Consider the following 15,204-nt stretch of genomic DNA (forward strand, 5'->3'; position numbering starts at 1 on the left):
AAGAACATCCGATTCTAACTAGGCTTACAAATGAAATGTAAGTTAGAGTTTGAGTTAGGAATCCGCGCACATGCTTAATGCATTATCTTTCAAACATGCTGCATATATTGGACCATATAGCCTTCACAATGAAGAATCCTGGAACTTTACACTGCCACCCGAAAATTTTCTAAACAAGAATTTAAAAGCCAAATATAGATCGGTCCACCACTGTTTTTCTTTTGTCACACCATTATTAAAGAACATAGTCAAGAGTTAGAATGAGCTTGATAAAGCAGAGAAAGATTGACGAAAACTTAAGAGAAACTGTATACTAATCCAAATATGTTGACACTCTACTGGAAATTGTTACCCTAGTAAATTACAATGTCTCACTGCAATACCTCCAGACTTTTAATTTTATCGGTTGAGAAAGTGTTTACTAACAATGAAACAACAGAATCACTTGGCATAAATTTTCTTTCACGCATCTTGCATAGATATTGCAGAGCCTTCTGAGTATCATTTCGTTTAAGAAAACCCTTAATGAGGATATCATAGGTTCTCGAATTTGGTAAACAACCTTTCTCTTCCATTTCACTGATTAATCTTTCAGCCTCCAAGAACATCCTGTTATGAAAGAGGCTATCCATCATTGTGTTATATGTTATTACATTAGGAACTAATCCTTCTTTTGGAATCTTATTAAACAGTTTTCTTGCATCTTCCAACTTGCCAGCTTGACAAAAACCATGTATAAGAATAGCATACATGTAAATATCAGGTAAGATACCAGTAGTTTTCATGGACTCAAATAATACTATTGCTTCCCCAATCTTTCCATTCTTGCATAGTCCATTTAACACCGTACTATATGTAAATTTATTTGGATTTTGACCACAAGATTGCATCTCATTAAACAAACTCTGCGCTGTTTCAAATCTTCCATCACGGTATAGTCCCCGCAACAATGTAGTATAAACAACAGTTGTTACTTGCAATCCATTTTGTTTCATTTTCTTAAATAGCTGCACAGCTTCATCCAGCTTCCGATTCTTGCAATACCCATCAATTAACACATTGTAGTTGAACTCATTTGGGTCTAGGCCCCTGTGGACCATCGAGTCAAAAAGCTTCACTGCATCTTGCAACCGACCTGCCAAACACAGACCATTCATCATTGAACTATAAGTAATCTGATTAGGTTGTATGTTTAACTTGTCCATCAATTCAAATAACCCCCAAGCATCCTCCGTCATCCCATCTTTACAATGAGAATCTATTAATATGTTAAAGGTTATTGTATCAGGTAAGATCTCTCGATCCATCATTTCATCAAAATATCTTGTTGCTTCTTTCCAACGACCATGTAGGCAAAAACCGTGAATCATACCCTTATAGGTTGCCATATTTCCTGAGATTCCTTTACCAACCATCTCATCAAAGATTCTCCTTGCTTCAGTCAAGCGGCCTGAATTGCAAAGACCTTTGATCAAAGAATTGTAAACAACAACATCCGGCACAACATAAAAATCTCCAAGCATTTCAGAGAAGAGAACCAAAGCTTCATCAACTAAATCTCCTTTGCAAAGAGTATCTATAATCACAATATACGACACGACATCTGGTCTGCATTTCCATCTCGACATGTCGTTTTTCAACCGAAGAGCAAGACCCACTTCACCAGTTCTACACAGCCCATGTATAATAGTATTACATGTAACTGCAGTAGGTTGAATACCTGTGTCAGTCATTTTACCAAACACTTCAAAAGCAAAATCAATCTTTTCTTCGGAGCACAATCCCTTAATCAGTGTATTGAAAGTGATTGTATCCGGATGATAACCTCTCTTAGTAATCTCTCCAAGTAAACAAAACCCATGACTCATTTGGCCTAGTTTACAACAGCAATTAATGACAGTGTTGATTGTAGAAACATCAGGTTTTATCCCAACCAAAATCATCTTCTTATATAACAAAATGACATCTGAATGACACTTGATTTTGGATAATGATCCTAATACATGATTAAATGTACTTGTAGATGGTAAAGGCCTTTCTAGAATCAATTGATCAAAGTATTTCAAACCATCATCAAGCTTCTTGATCCTTCCTGATTTACACTCATCCCTCACGAAACGCTCAAGTAGTGATATTCTATTATTATTAGTACCATAATAATTATGGACATGACGATAATTTGAGAAGACTCTACTCGTAAGCAGCAAGACTTTCTTATGCCCAGAGCAACACTTTCTCATCCTTTCTTTCCTTCTTCTTCTATCGAAACATCAAACTTTAGTTTTCTGGTACTTTAACTTTATGAAGGCACCCTAATAATATAATACCAGCACACATTTGGTGCCTACATTATAAACAAGAAATTGCTTTTGATAGGCATTTTTGTTTTTACAGAGTGTTGATGTTTTTTTGTAGGACTTCAGTCTTCATGAAGTTGGAGATCATCAATGGTTCGAGAAGAAGATTCACTGGATGGGAACCCGAAAAACGTAACAACTAGTACTACTAATTTGAAGCTTGGGAACTACAATGGTACTAGGGATGAAGAGCAAGAATGCGATATATTTAATGGTCAATGGGTACTAAAGGAAGAAGCTAGGGAACCATATTATCCTCCTGGTGCTTGTCCATTTATTGGGTTGTCATCTAAATAACAGACCAGATGATGGTTACTTGAAATTGCAATGGCAACCCAATGGTTGCAATATCTTAAGGTAACTTTATTTTAAGTCTTGCAAATTTTTTAGAGCGCGCAAAACGATCTAAAAACTTGTTGATTTTTGCAGGTTAAATGCAAGTGATTTCTCAGAGCGAATGAGAGGAAAAATAATGGTATTTGCGGGGTATTCACTGAATAGGAATAATTTCAATACCTAGAACAATACGCATTCCATATATGACAGAATCTATGCAGTCATTTTTTATGCTCATCAGCCTCATTTCACCACAAAGTTCAAAAACCATTATGCTGTACGTACAACATCATCATCGATCCACGCCTTACGTGTGTGCAAACTTTTGCGTACTGTTCATCGCTTATGCCCGCCACAAGGGTCTTGTTGGGACATAGTTGAAAAAACCTCCTACGTGAAGGAAAGGTATCAGCAGTTCATGGGAGGCAACGCCATTATTAAAGAACATAGTCAAGAGTTAGAATGAGCTTGATAAAGCAGAGAAAGATTGACGAAAACTTAAGAGAAACTGTATACTAATCCAAATATGTTGACACTCTACTGGAAATTGTTACCCTAGTAAATTACAATGTCTCACTGCAATACCTCCAGACTTTTAATTTTATCGGTTGAGAAAGTGTTTACTAACAATGAAACAACAGAATCACTTGGCATAAATTTTCTTTCACGCATCTTGCATAGATATTGCAGAGCCTTCTGAGTATCATTTCGTTTAAGAAAACCCTTAATGAGGATATCATAGGTTCTCGAATTTGGTAAACAACCTTTCTCTTCCATTTCACTAATTAATCTTTCAGCCTCCAAGAACATCCTGTTATGAAAGAGGCTATCCATCATTGTGTTATATGTTATTACATTAGGAACTAATCCTTCTTTTGGAATCTTATTAAACAGTTTTCTTGCATCTTCCAACTTGCCAGCTTGACAAAAACCATGTATAAGAATAGCATACATGTAAATATCAGGTAAGATACCAGTAGTTTTCATGGACTCAAATAATACTATTGCTTCCCCAATCTTTCCATTCTTGCATAGTCCATTTAACACCGTACTATATGTAAATTTATTTGGATTTTGACCACAAGATTGCATCTCATTAAACAAACTCTGCGCTGTTTCAAATCTTCCATCACGGTATAGTCCCCGCAACAATGTAGTATAAACAACAGTTGTTACTTGCAATCCATTTTGTTTCATTTTCTTAAATAGCTGCACAGCTTCATCCAGCTTCCGATTCTTGCAATACCCATCAATTAACACATTGTAGTTGAACTCATTTGGGTCTAGGCCCCTGTGGACCATCGAGTCAAAAAGCTTCACTGCATCTTGCAACCGACCTGCCAAACACAGACCATTCATCATTGAACTATAAGTAATCTGATTAGGTTGTATGTTTAACTTGTCCATCAATTCAAATAACCCCCAAGCATCCTCCGTCATCCCATCTTTACAATGAGAATCTATTAATATGTTAAAGGTTATTGTATCAGGTAAGATCTCTCGATCCATCATTTCATCAAAATATCTTGTTGCTTCTTTCCAACGACCATGTAGGCAAAAACCGTGAATCATACCCTTATAGGTTGCCATATTTCCTGAGATTCCTTTACCAACCATCTCATCAAAGATTCTCCTTGCTTCAGTCAAGCGGCCTGAATTGCAAAGACCTTTGATCAAAGAATTGTAAACAACAACATCCGGCACAACATAAAAATCTCCAAGCATTTCAGAGAAGAGAACCAAAGCTTCATCAACTAAATCTCCTTTGCAAAGAGTATCTATAATCACAATATACGACACGACATCTGGTCTGCATTTCCATCTCGACATGTCGTTTTTCAACCGAAGAGCAAGACCCACTTCACCAGTTCTACACAGCCCATGTATAATAGTATTACATGTAACTGCAGTAGGTTGAATACCTGTGTCAGTCATTTTACCAAACACTTCAAAAGCAAAATCAATCTTTTCTTCTGAGCACAACCCCTTAATCAGTGTATTGAAAGTGATTGTATCCGGATGATAACCTCTCTTAGTAATCTCTCCAAGTAAACAAAACCCATGATTCATTTGGCCTAGTTTACAACAGCAATTAATGACAGTGTTGATTGTAGAAACATCAGGTTTTATCCCAACCAAAATCATCTTCTTATATAACAAAATGACATCTGAATGACACTTGATTTTGGATAATGATCCTAATACATGATTAAATGTACTTGTAGATGGTAAAGGCCTTTCTAGAATCAATTGATCAAAGTATTTCAAACCATCACCAAGCTTCTTGATCCTTCCTGATTTACACTCATCCCTCACGAAACGCTCAAGTTGTGATATTCTATTATTATTAGTACCATAATAATTATGGACATGCCGATAATTTGAGAAGACTCTACTCGTAAGCAGCAACACTTTCTTATGCCCAGAGCAACACTTTCTCATCCTTTCTTTCCTTCTTCTTCTATCGAAACATCAAACTTTAGTTTTCTGGTACTTTAACTTTATGAAGGCACCCTAATAATATAATACCAGCACACATTTGGTGCCTACATTATAAACAAGAAATTGCTTTTGATAGGCATTTTTGTTTTTACAGAGTGTTGATGTTTTTTTGTAGGACTTCAGTCTTCATGAAGTTGGAGATCATCAATGGTTCGAGAAGAAGATTCACTGGATGGGAACCCGAAAAACGTAACAACTAGTACTACTAATTTGAAGCTTGGGAACTACAATGGTACTAGGGATGAAGAGCAAGAATGCGATATATTTAATGGTCAATGGGTACTAAAGGAAGAAGCTAGGGAACCATATTATCCTCCTGGTGCTTGTCCATTTATTGGGTTGTCATCTAAATAACAGACCAGATGATGGTTACTTGAAATTGCAATGGAAACCCAATGGTTGCAATATCTTAAGGTAACTTTATTTTAAGTCTTGCAAATTTTTTAGAGCGCGCAAAACGATCTAAAAACTTGTTGATTTTTGCAGGTTAAATGCAAGTGATTTCTCAGAGCGAATGAGAGGAAAAATAATGGTATTTGCGGGGGATTCACTGAATAGGAATAATTTCAATACCTAGAACAATACGCATTCCATATATGACAGAATCTATGCAGTCATTTTTTATGCTCATCAGCCTCATTTCACCACAAAGTTCAAAAACCATTATGCTGTACGTACAACATCATCATCGATCCACGCCTTACGTGTGTGCAAACTTTTGCGTACTGTTCATCGCTTATGCCCGCCACAAGGGTCTTGTTGGGACATAGTTGAAAAAACCTCCTACGTGAAGGAAAGGTATCAGCAGTTCATGGGAGGCAACGTTTGACGACATAATTCAGTTCTAATCTTCCGCATCAACTTTACTTAGACTTGGAACACTAGAAAATAAATCACATAACTGTTCAGACTTTTTTCTGTCGATTATTTATTAAACTCTGATCGAAAGGTGTAATGTGCTTCGTTTTGAATATCTCTTATGATTTTCATGTATAAACCCAAGTTTACTTCACAACAGTAACGAAAAGGAGATTACATAATTAATACAAACATGCATATCCAAATTAATGATACAGTCAGCTCGTAAGTCATTAGTCATGCAAAGGCTTCTTCTTCTCGTTCTTCTAACTACGTTGGGGATAACATACGATTCCCATTGGATTCTCTTTCGGAATTTTTGCTCCAGATAAAAGACCGTCGGTCTAGGTAAAGATTAATGTACGTAACACAAAGTGGAAAAAGAATTTAAACTGGAAAAAAGAATGGAACATAAAGTGGTGTAACATATCATAATTATCGCTCATAGAACAGAGTTAATAGACATTCTCCCGAAGTAAACCAGATAAGTAGATAACAATTAATTGTATGGAAAAACTGAATGTTAAAAACAACGTATAAAGAATGAGCTAGGTTATCAAAAGTCAAACAAAAGGGAATTCGTCATCTAGGGGGAACCCGAGATGAGCTTCTGTGCAGCAGCATTGTCTGGGAGTGCTGGAATGGCTCCTTTCCTAGTTGTACAGATTGCGCCACAAGCATTAGCCATTCTTAGAGCTTCTCTCAGTTTACTTTCGTCTTCCAGAATTGAAGAATCTTTTGCAGCAGAGCAAAGTAATGAACCAACAAAAGCATCACCAGCTCCTGTGGTATCCACGGTGTTTACCGAGAATCCTTCCACGGCTCCCCTGAAGTGCTTTGTGAAGTATCTGCACCCTTTCTCCCCATCAGTTACTAACAGCAATTTCAAACCCTCGTACCAGAGTGACAAAACGTTCTTCTCATCTGCCATCGCCGCATCTCCTTGGGTTAGGAATTCTACCTCGTCGTCGCTGACCTTGATAACATCAGCGCTAGACCATATGCTCTTGATACCCTCACGACAAGCTTCAGCAGAAGGCCAGAGTGGTTCCCTTACATTAGGATCATAAGAAAGTAAAGCACCAGCCTCCCTCGCAGCTTTCATGGCAGCCATGTGTGCGGATCGACATGGTTCGGTGATCAAGCTAATAGAACCATAGTGAAAGATTTTAGCTTGTTTGATCAAACCCATGTTAAGATCAGAATCTTTCAGCATCATGTCAGCGCTCGGGTTTCTGTAGAACATGAACTCCCTTTCACCATCTTTTTTCAATGTTACAAAAGCAAGTGCTGTTCTCGCGTCCTTATCAAAGCAAACACCTTCGCTGTTCACCCCATTCTCTTTCAACACATCAACCAACATATGTCCAAATTCATCTTCTCCAAACTTGCCAATGAAAGCAGAAGAACCACCAAGCTTAGTAATAGCGCAAGCAACATTGGCAGGAGCACCACCGGGAGCCTTGAGAAAACCAGCTGATTCAGCTAGTGATACACCGGATTCGTTTGGCACGAAATCAATTAACATCTCACCAAAACACACAATCTCTGACGATGATGACTTCGACATGTTTTTTATCTTGAGAGAATTTTATCTGAGATTATTATAGAACAATAAAAATAGCTAGCTAGAGACGAAAGACAAGAAAATTCAAAGTGATTAAGAATGATATGATCGGAGGATGGGCTTAGGGGTTTATTTATAGGGATAAACATATCCGAGTTAGATAAGAGTTAGAATTAGTCCATTCAACCTATTCCTATTAGGATTCTATACATTAATTACTTGCTAATAAGGTCATAATAAACAAAATCCTATCGTGCAATGGTTTCTTGAGGAATGGACCGCAATGGGGAAGGATGTGTTTATTGTGTTCATGACAGTATTGTATGAAATAATTCATAGTTGAAAAAACCTCCTACGTAAAGGAACGGTGGCAGCAGTTCATGGAAGGCAACATATATTTGACGACATAATTCAGCATTAACGTTAATCTTGAGATCATCAACTTTGACATGGAACACTAGAAAAAATCACATAATTAATATTAGTTTATGAAGGGAGTTGTCCCACGTAAACAAATTCTACAAATCTCTTCTTATTTCTTCTGTCGATTATTATTAGATTCTGATTGAAAGGCTTAATTAGTGTGATTCATAACATAATTAATACAAGCATGCATATCCAAATTAATGATGCAGACAGCTCGTAAGTCATGCAAAGGTTTCTTCTTCTCGTTCATCAAACTGCTCGGAACTTCTTTTAGTAGAGTTTTTCGATTCTAAATCCGAAATAATTTTCTCTAAAGCTTGTTTTACAGCATTTTCTCGATCCAGCCCATTCATAAGAGCGATACTATATCCTTTCTCCTGCTTTACTTTATCTTTGAGGATGGAATTTCTCGACTCCAAGTCAGAAATGCTTTTCTCTAGAGCTTGCTTCTCAGCCTTCTCTCGATTTAACTCATTGATAACAGAAATCTTATCATTTTTCTCTTTTTTCACTTTATCTTTGATGCAAGAGATTTTGGATTCCAAGTCAGAAATCATTTTTTCCAAAACTTGTTTCGTTACCTTTTCTCGATCCAAATCATTGATAAGAGAGATTTTATCATCTTTTTCCTTTTTGAGTTTTTCTTTGAGAGCAGAATTTCTCATTTCTAAATCACAAATGCTCTTCTCCATAACTTGTTTCTCAATCTTTTCTCGGTTTAGATCATTCATAAGAGATATCTTATCATCTTTCTCTTTTTTCACTTTATCTTTGAGTATGGAGATTTTCCAGTATAAGTCTGAAATGTTTTTATCTAATGCATCATGCCCCTCATCCTTTGCCTTCAAGTCGGTAATGTTGTCGGCCTCGTCCTGATGATCTCTACCATTGATAAAAGATGTCGTCTTACCGTTGTTCTTCTTCTTCACTGCAGCTCCACGAACACATTTTCTTGATTCCGAGCCGGAAGTGTTATTTACCAGAGCTTGTCTCTCAACCTTTTCTCGTTCCAAATCATTGAGGAGACAAATTTTAGCAATCTTTTCTTTTTGTAGTTTATCTATTAGAGTTGAAATTGTAGCTTCTAAGTCTTCAACTCTTTTTTGTAGACCTTGCTTCTCAACCTGTTCCCGACCCAGTTCATTCACTAGAGCGCTCTTGTCATCTTTTTCATTTGTGACTTCTTCTTTGAGTCTGGATATTGTTGCTTCTAAGTCGGAGTTGTTTTTTTCCAGACCTTGTTTCTCAGCTTTTTCCCGATCCAAATCATCGTTTTGCCTTTGCAAATCATCATTCAGAGTAGTATTCTTGGCTTCTAAATCACATACTCTTTTCTCTAGTGCTTGTTTTTCTATATTTTCTCGATTCAAGTCATTCATAAGGACGACCTTATCATCCTTTTCCCTTTTGACTTCATCAATGAGAGCGGCATTATTTGCTTCTAGGACATTAATGCTTTCTGATAGAGCTTGCTTTTCAATCTTTTCTTTATCCAGACTATTGATAAGTGAGATCTTGTCATCCTTCTCTCGCTGTACTTCGTCATTAAGAGTGGCATTGGCGGCTTTTAGGCTAGAAACGATTTTCTCCAAAGCTTGTTTCTCCGACTTCTCTTTATCTCGTGCTTTGATACATGCAGCCAAATCTTTCGCTAATTTGTCTTCCTTAGGACTGGATTCCACTGGAGCAGAACCTTGATCTCCCATGTACTGACAACATCCCGAAATGGAGCTGGTCGAAGAGGTAGACCATAGTTAGTCAGGTTTACTACATCATGTGACCAGAAATAAACACACTCGACCAGGTTGGGCTTGAAAGTTTTATCTCGAGGATAGGTTATGGTAACCACCAAACCCTGACAATTTACTCTAATGTCATTTCTGAACAGAAAGTCCCCCAAAGCTTCAAAATCGCTCTTACTCCATGGAAAAGAGTTGTCAATCAAAGAGAGATAATTCTGATTTGTTATACTCCCTTCGTAAGTGAACTCTTTAAATGGAAAAGGGCTGCCTAATTTTTTCTTAAGCCTATATAAACGAGGCTCACCTGTAACATAACTCAAAAACAACTCAGGATCCTTCCACCAAGACATAGTTCCTACTACCTAGAGGAGAATGAGAAAAATAGATTGTGGTCGAGAGTTTCGATTAGAAGTTTAGAACTAGCTGTCTAGCTTGAGAAAGAATTGAAAGAAATGAATGAGAGGAATTTTATCTCTAGATTGACAGCTAAAGAACAACAACTTTGACAGGATATATATGACACATATAGTGATTATGCGAGTATGAAGAGTTGAAGAGGTGTCTAGCGAAATAACAACATCTTTGAGAAAGAAGACAACAAGTACATAAGAAAATGTGAAAGATTATGAAGGCGGAATGTAAACAGCATATACATTATTTAATTGACAGGTAAGGAATAAAGTACATTATGACGTGATTCTTTCTTCTTCTGTGTAGTCTGAATATACTTGAATCAATCAAAATGTACTGGAATAAGGATACAATCTTGCCTTGAAAGCAAAAAGAGTTATACATTGCTTGATTGTTGCATTTGAGGCACATTCGTACAATATATAACTTGTGGTATAAGATGAGGAATAATATAAAGCATTTACACTTTTATCTTTAAATGAAGCAAGTATTTCTTTATGTTTGTTTATGATAATAGGAGAGCCACTGTTTTTTACTGAATATTTGCAAGTGTCCGCAACTAAGATCCAGTGTTATTCGGATATCATTTTGTTGTATAAGAAAATGACTTTTGTTGGAGTAAACCCTAACATATTTACATTCAACATTTTGATTAATTGCTGTTGTCAATCGGGAAAAGTTGATCATGGGTTTTGTTTGCTTGGAGAGATATTAAAGAGAGGTTATAATCCTGATATAGTCACTTTCAATACACTGATTAAAGGGTTGTGTCTTCAAGATAAGATTGAACAAGCCTTTGAAGTTTTTGGTAAAATGACTCAGACAGGTATTCAACCTGATGTTTTCACATGTAATATTCTAATACATGGGATTTGCACAACTGGTGAAGTGGATGGTGTTGGGTTCAATAATCAAAAACAAGGAAAAAATCAAATAAGCAAAAATTATTGATACTTAGCTCCTTTATAGTGGAAGTGATCTATTTGATGAAACAGACGAGCTCCCCAAATCCCCAACAGCAACAAGGCAAAACTTTGGAAAAACAGAGTGAGTCACGTGTTAAACACGTTGCCATTAAGACATTAGCGTCCGGCTACACTCAAGAGTGATGCTATAACCCTCACAGGACGGATATCTCCAGGATAAAACACCCTACTACTACACTATTAGCATATGTAGTAGATGCTCAAACTTGAGCTTGGCAACTCCGTAAAAACCGTTAAGGAAAATCGCGAACGCTTAAGAAACGCTATAAAATATTTTTCCTTTGGGGTCCCTCTAAAATAGAGCAACCCCTTTCCCATAGATTTTACAAAAGTAGTGAATTTGTTTATATAATTGACAAAAACAACTTAAGAAGAGGAACTGCCCGATGTGGGACTAAAAGGTTTATATAGTCTCTTAAAACTACTAAAAAAACAGAAACTACACAATGTGGGACTAATAAGTTTCATTCACAAAGAAAACAAAATTAAATTTATTTAGTTAAAAACCTTAAAACAACAATTAATTAATATTGTTTCCAACAATCCCCCACATGAATGAAAACCTCAATAAAACATGAAAGTACAGATAGATCTTGGTAAATCAACATCCCAATCTCACGACCCAAACATACTGAACAGATATACGGATCGTGCAAGTGTTGAAACATACTAGTCCTTTCTACGTCCTCTCCCTTACACAACAGTGTGTTGACCCCAGGGTCATACTATGGATTGCAAAAATCATATAGTATAGAGAGCTTTCATCTTTAGTTCCTCACATGTGAGACTAAAGGTTCCTTTCACCAAAGTCAAAAAGCATGAACTAGTGAACCCTTAGTGACCCTTAGGTCCTAAGTTCCAGTAATACCAAAACCATTAAAACGAAAATCACATAAAAAAGCGCAGGAAATACCATTTTAGGCATAGGTGTCCATGAGGTCTTGAACCTTTGCTTAGTGAGATATTACCGGAATTAATTGCTAGAGACAGTGAACTATGTATTGAACTGCTAGCGTTTGATGTAATTCTCGATAACAACCACGGATGATATCTCCAAGGGTGCTGCCAAGCTCGTGCCGTTTTTTCCAATTTGGCCCTGGACATATCATGTTTCTCAGAATGTTCTAGATAATCAACGATTATATTCTCATAGGTGAGTTTCCATCAAGAGTGTTGCTGCTACACCCCACTTCAATCTTAAATTGAAACTATATAACTCATTAAGACTTCTTAAAAGTCATCCTTCACATGCAGTCACACTATCACGTCTACATCATAGGGAAGGGACAGATAATGAAATTCTATGATAGTGTTTACCTTTACCCACCACCAATTAGTTGTCTCATTCGAAAACTTGATCTTGAGATCTCCAGTCAGCAAAGTTGAGTATCCTTCATGGCAAGATAATTTATGAGCTTTAGTCCCATCACCCTCGATGAATTTTTAACCATCTCTTTGGATAAACCTTTCGTCAAAGGTTGCGCGATATTCTCCTTGGACCTTATCCAATCAATGGAAATAACGCCGATTGAGATTAGTTATTTTTATCTTTAGCTATTATATCTTGGCTAACACAATGTATAGATATAGCTGGCACAACCCTATGCCAGAGAGGAATGTCTTCTAAAAAGCATCTTAGACACTCGGCCCCCTCTCGTGATTTATCTAACGCAATACTCTCAGATTCCATAATGAACTTATCAATATATGTTTGTTTGGAAATCTTCCAAAAACAAACCCTCATGCTAGAGTGAAAACATATCCACTCGTAGACTTATACTCCTCTGAGTCAACTATCCATTTTTCATCACAAAGTCCCTCAAGGACAACAAGATACCTTTCATAAATCAAATAAAAGGTAATAGAGTATTTTAGGTACCATAATACTCTATTTAGTGCATTTGAATGCTCTTGCTATGGACTACAAGTATATCTACTTAACTTACTCACAATATAGGCAATGTCTGGACTCTTACAGTTCATTAAATTCATCAGGCATACCATAACTCTTGAGTATTCAAGTTAAGATACTCCATTACCCTTATTTTTCTTGAGTCTACAAGAAGAATCGTATGGAGTAAAAGCAGGCTTACAATCAGATTGATTGTATCTCTTAAGCACAAATTCAACATAACGAGAATGAATAAGACTATAAATGTTTGATTATCTTCTAATCCTCATCCCTAAGATTACATCAAAAGGGCCTAAGTCTTTCAAGTCAACGTTCTCATTCATTGTACGTTTTTAGTGGAATTAATCACATCTATGTTTGTATCAAGTATAAGCATATCATCAACATACAAGCATACAATCACACAGGCATCCTTAACAAGTTACTTGTAAATATACTTGTCAGATTCATTAACTTAAATCCACTACACATTATCACATGATCAAAATTTTCCATGTCACTGTTTACCTGCTTATTTTATAAACCATACAAAGATTTGTTCAACTTACAAACTTTGTCTTCATAACCTTTCACTACAAAGTCCTCAGGTTTGTCTATGTAAATTTTTTTTTTTATCTAATTCACGGTTTTAGGAAAGCTGTCTTAACATCCATCAGATGTATCTCCAAGTTGCTTATGGCAGCAATATCAATTAGCATCTCAACATAAGTAATTCTCGTCACAAGTGAATAAGAATCAAGGAAATTTACGCCTTCTTGTAGTTTATAGACTTTAGCTACCAACTTAGCCTAATATTTTTCCACAGTTTCATATATCTAATGTTTCCTCTTAAAGACTCATTTACATCTCATGGTCTTACTCCCTAGAGGAAAACTAGCAAGCTCCCAAGTCTGGTTCCGACGGACTAAGTCCATTTCACTAACAAGTTTAAACATTCATGGATACAAAATGAAAAAAAGTAAAAGGTTAAAAATCACACCTTGGTTACCAGTTTTGCCGCAAACGACCATAAGACCACCTTTGAACTTCCCAGTGAGAAAGGTACAACCGATAAATAGCATCGGATGGCAGTAATTGTTGAAACCAGTTATGAAAGCTTCAAAAGCCACGAAAAACCTTTTGAACCGACGAGTCACACCATCATACTCAAAATTCACGACGCTTCCAGGATTGTAGTGTTCAATGACATCTTTATACCAAACAAAATCTGAATAAGACTTGATGTCATCACCCCAAAGAAATTGTTTGGTGAATTGTAAACCGTGGTATGCCTGACTATATGTGAGGTCAACTCCATATTCCATTCGGAGTAAATCTATAACATCAGAAGCAGTCTTCTTCTTCTTAGATGCTCGTAAATCATCTGCCAATATATACTTCAAAAACGATTTTCTCATCCTAACTTTTGATGGGTCTGAACAAGCTAAATTACATGAATGCTCTCCAATGTATCTCTTGCATCGAAATACACCTTTTGTATTGGCGAGGAGAGAGGCGTGAAACCTCCAGCGACAATTTTCCTCCTTTTTGAACTTGCACTCCACAGTATATCGTACAAGGTCACTCTTCTTCAATTTTGTATTTGCGACCACTATTTATTTCATACTTTGTAACACAATCCTTAACTTCTTGATTTAAGATTTTTCATGTGGTTGTAGTAATAGTGGTAAGGGGTATCGTTCAAACTCGAACTTGTGAAGGTAACTTTTTTTTAGATTTAAATAAATAAAATTATATGCACAATATTAACAAAATATGGGAGAGATTTTTTACTGGGGATCAGGATTCCACCATCCACCAAAATTTATGTGATTCAATAACAATTCTTTTCATGCAATTCTAGACATATAACTCCAATCAAAGGAAATTGTGATTCTAATCATTGCCTAAATTAGATTTTGAAAACATCCATTGTTAATCGCGAGCATGAAGTATCAAAAGCAATTTACTAAGCATACTCCATCAAGAAAACACAATTGATTAATAAAAATCATTTACTCTATATTTATTCGGTGCAATTAATCATAAAAGAGTTGCATAAATAAATTTAAATAAATTTTACCACATAACTTTTGAAAGAACGGCTTCCTCCGTCACCCCTGGGATT

At 36.3% G+C, this 15,204-nt stretch overlaps 2 protein-coding genes across 2 annotated transcripts in view; both read right to left on the reverse strand.

Annotated features, from left to right (window-relative positions):
* The window catches only part of LOC113319489 (26S proteasome non-ATPase regulatory subunit 10-like), a 42,525-nt gene that overhangs the window by 19,988 nt on the left and 7,333 nt on the right, over nt 1-15,204 (reverse strand). The gene's annotated exons all lie outside the window — the stretch shown is intronic.
* LOC113324562 (fructokinase-2-like) lies at nt 6,640-7,632 on the reverse strand. The gene has a single exon (XM_026572876.1). The coding sequence runs from the start codon at nt 7,621-7,623 to the stop codon at nt 6,640-6,642; it is 984 nt and encodes a 327-aa protein (XP_026428661.1). The 5' UTR covers nt 7,624-7,632.

The sequence above is a fragment of the Papaver somniferum genome, chromosome 1 (assembly GCF_003573695.1).
Source record: "Papaver somniferum cultivar HN1 chromosome 1, ASM357369v1, whole genome shotgun sequence".
NCBI classification, from domain to species: domain Eukaryota; kingdom Viridiplantae; phylum Streptophyta; class Magnoliopsida; order Ranunculales; family Papaveraceae; genus Papaver; species Papaver somniferum.

Bases quoted from the DNA above. Each gene is read 5' to 3' on its own strand.
- LOC113324562 (XM_026572876.1), bottom strand. From the start codon at position 7,623: ATGTCGAAGTCATCATCGTCAGAGATTGTGTGTTTTGGTGAGATGTTA.